We start from the raw sequence: 6,173 nt of genomic DNA on the forward strand, positions 1-6,173 counted from the left end.
TTACCTCGCAAATTAGATCAGACAAGAAATCAGACATTTTTTTTTTTTTTTTTTTTTTGGAAGTTATATTCTTGAGTTGAGATTAAGTAGGCCTAGAATACAGCCCGCAGTGGGGAAGTGCTCGCTGAAGAAACTAATTGAACTAATTTCATTTGCAGAGGTTTAGAGGCCGTTCATATTAACCAAGGCAAGGCTTAAGATACCCGTGTAAATTTCAAACAGCCATGTGAAAGAAGTAAATCTAAAATATTTATATTCAATAACTTTTACTTAGGCCTATCCCAGTTCAAGATTTCACAGCCATCGCAGGGTAATTAATAACGCTTAATGTTGCTTGTGAAATTCAGTTTTCTCTAAGGGATTTTAATATTTTCCAATTAACCGACCTACTGCATGCTTATAGATATAAACCTGAACAAACTAATGCAAACAAATCTCCCCCTTTTTCTCAGTTTTAAACCAAAAAAAATCGTAAGGCGAAGTAGTAAAACTGAATTCATATACGCCAGTAAAAAAACAGAAGAGAAATGTATGCTGGAAACAGAATAGGCCTATGCCAATATCAATTTAGCCTGAACACCCGTGGGATTACTCTCTACTTTATTAGGCGATTATCGTATAAAACAGTAGCAGTGCAAAGCGACGGAAAACACTTGTTGATCGTTCTTTTTGTAGCTTTAAATGTATTATTCATAGTGATTATTCAAGTGATGCGTTGCTCACGTATTATTTTGTAAAAGCAACTTCGCGCCATACAGTATACCGAACATTGTTTGGTGTAGGCATAGTTGTATACATTTTAAGGAACATTAATAAAATTATACAAGGGTCGAATGAGCGTAGAGTGAGTGAACCGTATATTAATAACTGGCAAAATATCCAACATTTGTATTAGACCTATACTAGTAGGCCTAGATACCACGGAGATAGTGCTGTCATGGATACATAGACACAAAAACATCGGATAATAGAAATACGGGGTTTTTTTTTTAATGTGACAAGCTTTCCTTTGGTGTGCCTCTTTATCGTCTGTGACAATTTCCCATTGGGCCAGATAGGTTGAAATGAAAATGTTCATCTCGATTCGAGTCTTATCTTGGTTGGAATTATCGCAAGAAGTTCATCAAGTTAATTGAAGTCGCGTGGACTTTTCGTTGGAAATACGCGCCCGTCATTGGTTCACTTGGGCAATGCTCATTTACATGAATTAGGACCACAACAGGAAACAGAAACTATAAGCAAGGAGAGCGATAATTCGAAGGGGAAGTTTGATACGCAGAGATAAGAGAACGCGGACTGAAATATTTCCTGGCACGACGCGCATGTACAAGAGGCAGGCCTAGGCATTGACGTCATCGCTGTAGAAAAGTTAGACGGATAAATTATATTAGAGATATTCAAAGAAGGAACACTGCTATGGATAATTCGAGAGAGTTAAGACAGAAACGATAGTGTGACCAAGTGTGACGTGATTTGCTCGCGTATGGGATATCCGACCGTGGCAATGTGTTCGTTATTTTGGGCACCAGTGGCCAAATGTGGTCTAATTACTTGTTTTTAAAAGGTTAGAAATTATGCAAAGATACGTGGATGATTGATAAGATGAGAGCTATCTTGGCTCCGTTATATAAACAATAAATCATTCGGTAAATAAGGAAGAAACACATCGCAGAAGTTCAACGTAGGTCTATCTATAGTCTATCAATAAAAAAGTAGAATAATAATTATATAGTCCCTACAGCACATTTTTCCCAATATGCAATCAAATTACGTACGAATTAGGTCTTAAAATTCATAACATACATATGCAGTAGGCCTATCTTATCGTTTTATCAATAAAACTAATAGCTTTGTCAAGGCCACCATCAGATCCTATGCATTCTGGTTTAACTCTTTTTCCGCTGTTTTCATCAGTATTTTCTTGCCGATACCATCAATTATCTTTGGTCATACCATCACCATATAAAGCTATTAGCATAACATTGATGTTATAATTATACATAGCTATGACATCACCATTGATACAGGCCTATTACATCATTGTAAATACAGTATGACATCATAGTCAAAATCGGACACCAAAGAATCCGTATGACGTAATTAAATCAGGATCAATCATTAGACCTACCAGCTATAACAACTCCCTGGACCTACCAAATCTGGCATTCGTGTTGGATATTTATAGTTCTGTTGGCTAAGATTGAATCATTCACAAACAATAAGGTTTATATAATTTTATCATTTGCAATGATACAATAACAATCTTATATTGCATTGAGCCTTCGCAACATTTGTATTGTCAATACCTTAATGCCAGGCCTGATAGTTAATTTATGTTTACACTGGCAGACAAACTCGTCTTTGGAATCTGAATTTACTAATAGACCTCCTTTCATTCGTGGAAGACATACACTCAAAGTAATAATCGAAAGTTAATAAGCAACAATAAGAGGATGTGGACGTTAGGTGCACCTTTGATATCACCGACATTGCTGGTGAACGATTACACTTATGTCCTACGGAATTATAGAGTTAACTGTGCAACACCTTAATCCATTTAACTACTATTTGAATGCTATTGGTGTTTCCCAAATGAACTATTTACTTTGGCGCCTTTGTGTGTACAACAGGTAGGTAATCCGTCTGCCTAGCCGCAGGCAGGTGATTTGATACGGTTTATTTCCAATGGTAGAACCAAGGTGAACTTGGATTATGAAAAAATGGTCTCCTCCATGCCCTAGGTGTAATTTACTATAAGTCTACTCTGTAATTTTGAGTACGGTATTAAACTAGCTACGGTACGAGTTTCAATGAAAAGCTCGATCTGAAATATAGGCCTATATTTGTTCATTGCAATGATGCGTTTTTACACCAGTTATTGGCCTAATAGTTAAAAAAGTATAAAGCTATAAAAAGTGATTGATTTTATTGTTTCGTTGATTAATAAAATGATTGGTTGACTAATTGATTGATTAATTGATTGATTCATTCATTCATTCATTTGTGTACGACATTTTAAATTTAAAAAATATATATATAGACCCATAGGCTACTATTTATGGATAAAAATAATGTATTTTATCAAGTACCAAAATTAACTAGGAACCAATAGGTCGAACAATAGTCTATGTAATGTTGGCCTATTGACCACTTCGTTTTCTAACAAATGAAGACTATTTTTAGAATATTTATAGGATATTGAACTCACCCCATGAAGTTTGTAGTAAAGACCACAGGCATTACATACAGGATCTCCATTCGGGTTCCTCCTCCACAGAGTTGTAGTGGTAGCTTGGCAGTTAGCGCAAGATGTTCCCGCCCTTTTGGCAGCAGACTGTAAGGGTAAAAATTAAATCCAAATAAGTGAAAAAAAAAAATTAAACAATAAAAAAATACTAGCTATATAATTTACGTTAACAAAGTAAAACACATGAGGAGTACAAATTTTAAAGAAAAGTTTAGAATCTACACACAATTCGAAAAGCGTAGGAGTAAAGATAAACAATGCATGTCCATTACAGCTTCATCCTGTGATTTAATATCAACAATAAAGGGACATGACAATATTGTAATGCCTCTATACAAACGGAAGTAATGAATTTAATGATTAAATTGAACTTAAAAAATACAATCAATGAATAAAATTAATCGAATGTCACATACAATTTTCACTATGAATTCATAACAGATACGAACAGATAGCCTAATCCAATTCTTCCAAAAAATATTAAGCGTTTTATTTATACTATTGTATTGCCTTATCATCGTGAACATTTACAAATAGGTCAATGCATATTATTAACCTGTCTTATTGAAGAGGACATACAGGAAGAGTTAACGAAAGCTGTATTCTGGTGCTATAAAGACACCCGTTTGCGACCCTTTCATAGAACCAATAAGAGGAAGAGGAATTGGTGTAATGTAAACAAATTTAAGTCGGTAAAAAAAATCATAAATAGGCTAATGCTTCCGTCACTGTTGAAGACAAAGCGCGGAAACCTAGCTTCAATCTCAGAAAACGAATGATTAAATTGGGAATTTTTAATTTGTGTTAGTCATTTTACATTTTGGAAAATGTTGATGCTTAGTCGAATTGTATGGGATTGTATGGGAAATGTATGGGATTGAGACTCTAGAGACCCTTTGTCAAGAAATCGGCCTCAATCACCATCGAGTACAAATTAAATTTAAACAAAAATAGTCCTATGGCAGTTATATTTATTTAGGCCTACTTTGGTTGGTATATGACTTATTAGTTTCTCAATCTATTAAATAAGCTACAGAAGTTTTTTATATAATATAAATCAGTGTTTAATCGACCTTTCTGCTAAGCCCGCTTCTTTGATATTGCTGCTAAGGCCTGACGATCATTTTGTGAAACAACACGTGCGTTTGTGCGACCATCACTTATTCGTGGCCGTTGTGATTGGTCTGTTGTTTTGAAATTCGATTGATCCATTTTAGAACTGCTTTTAGATTATGTGGTGGCAATATAGGCCTATGCCTATCTTGTATTGTCCTACGGGAAGAAAGCAGTGAAGAAAATGAAAAGGACACACGACCATGATATCTCTTAATTGGTAATCTCATAAAAAATATTCAGGGAAGTGTATTGTTTGAAACCAAAGAATACTAAGTCCGGTTGTAAATGAGAATTCCATGTTGAAGTTTGTACATGTCAGGTACGACCTTCAACTGGACTAAACAAGGACTCCATCAGAGACACCTGCATGTGTACACTAGTATTCAACTAATTTCATTTTAAACAACACACCTAATAATATAGTTCAAAAGTTGGCTTGCTAATAGAACAGAAGTGATTGGATACACAAAGGCCCGTGACAGTTTTGATGCACGGGTTTTACTGTAGGCTACACCTACAATAGGTCTCCCAAACCCGTGGACCTAGGTCCAAATCCTGACACTAGGCCTATAATAGTTTTTCTTAAGCTCTTAAAACAACTTGACTATTGAGCCTCATAGACTTCCTAAGCGTTTGAATATTTGTGTTTCTTACCCTTGTAATATTTTCATGATCATACGAAACCAACCTATTCCAAAGAGGCCTATTAAGTAATTAACGCCATGTTATAATGCCTTTTCTCTCCAAAAACTTTAAAACTGTTTTTATATGGAAACCTGGGTGTCGTAAAATCTGTCCAAAATGTCAATAAGTTGTCTGGACCAATCTGGTGGCAATGTGCCAGAGAAACACACAGCCATGCATAATGTTTACAATTTGTTCTAATGTCGGCCACGTGTAGAACATAAATCATTGAGATGCGAATCCAAACACCTTTTGCTGTTATTGCAGAATCTCTTACAGGCGGTCTAAAAAACGAATAAGCAACAAGTTGGAGGTTTGCTGTAGGCCTACTTAATATAAAACGTTACAATGCAACGCATGGATATAAATTGGGAGCGACAATGTAAATTCATCTGCCCTTGAACATTTTCAAGCATTGTTTGGTTTTTCATAGAAATTATTTTAGACGAAAAATCTTGAGAGCATCACAATGCCATGTATTTATATACGGAAAAATTGGAGAATGATTTTTAGGCCTGCTTCATTCCGTGCGATCGCCTACCATTTGATAGGCATTGCAATAAAGCTGAAGAAGAGGTGCAAGTACTAACGCCTGCTAACGATAACACCGGATATTTGTGCCAAACATCCTTTTTAATCGCACGGGCTCGCGACGTCAATTAATCGCATTAGTAAACAAACGTTATATTTATGGTATAAAACAAATTTCAAGGGTCAACCTGTTACTCCCCAGGAATTTAGGCTATTAAGGGAAATTGATTTCGCATATTACTAGTTTCCTGATTACAGTATACGACGAGAGTTTAATTTAACAAAGGCATTTCCTTTGTGACGGGACCAAAAATAGTAATAATTAACGCTTTAATCGTGTTGACAAAAAAAATACCACATCAGCAAACAAAAACAGTAAAACTGCGTAGCACGTGTTTAATCTAAATATAGAATAAAATTACGAAAACTGTTCAATAATAATAAACGACTTACAGTATAGGTCTAATAACACGTAGACCACTTAATTTATCGGCCTAAATTCTAATCATATTTTTGAGGATGCAACGGGTGTGTCGAGTTTAGTAAGATATGTTGTTAAGCAAAGAATGAATATTAATTATGCCCATATATATAC

At 35.2% G+C, this 6,173-nt stretch overlaps 1 protein-coding gene across 1 annotated transcript in view; it reads right to left on the reverse strand.

Moving 5' to 3' along the window:
- The window catches only part of LOC117114424 (GATA-binding factor 2-like), a 27,312-nt gene that overhangs the window by 1,636 nt on the left and 19,503 nt on the right, over positions 1-6,173 (reverse strand). The window contains exons 4-5 of the mRNA XM_033258086.1: positions 3,664-3,757; positions 3,209-3,334 (exon numbers count right to left, since the gene is read on the reverse strand). Of these exons, the coding sequence (XP_033113977.1) occupies positions 3,209-3,334; positions 3,664-3,757 (220 nt within the window). The remainder of the gene's footprint in view (positions 1-3,208; positions 3,335-3,663; positions 3,758-6,173) is intronic.

The sequence above is a fragment of the Anneissia japonica genome, unplaced genomic scaffold (assembly GCF_011630105.1).
Source record: "Anneissia japonica isolate Jap-2015-1 unplaced genomic scaffold, ASM1163010v1 scaffold3845_len455572_cov173, whole genome shotgun sequence".
NCBI classification, from domain to species: Eukaryota; Metazoa; Echinodermata; class Crinoidea; order Comatulida; family Comatulidae; genus Anneissia; species Anneissia japonica.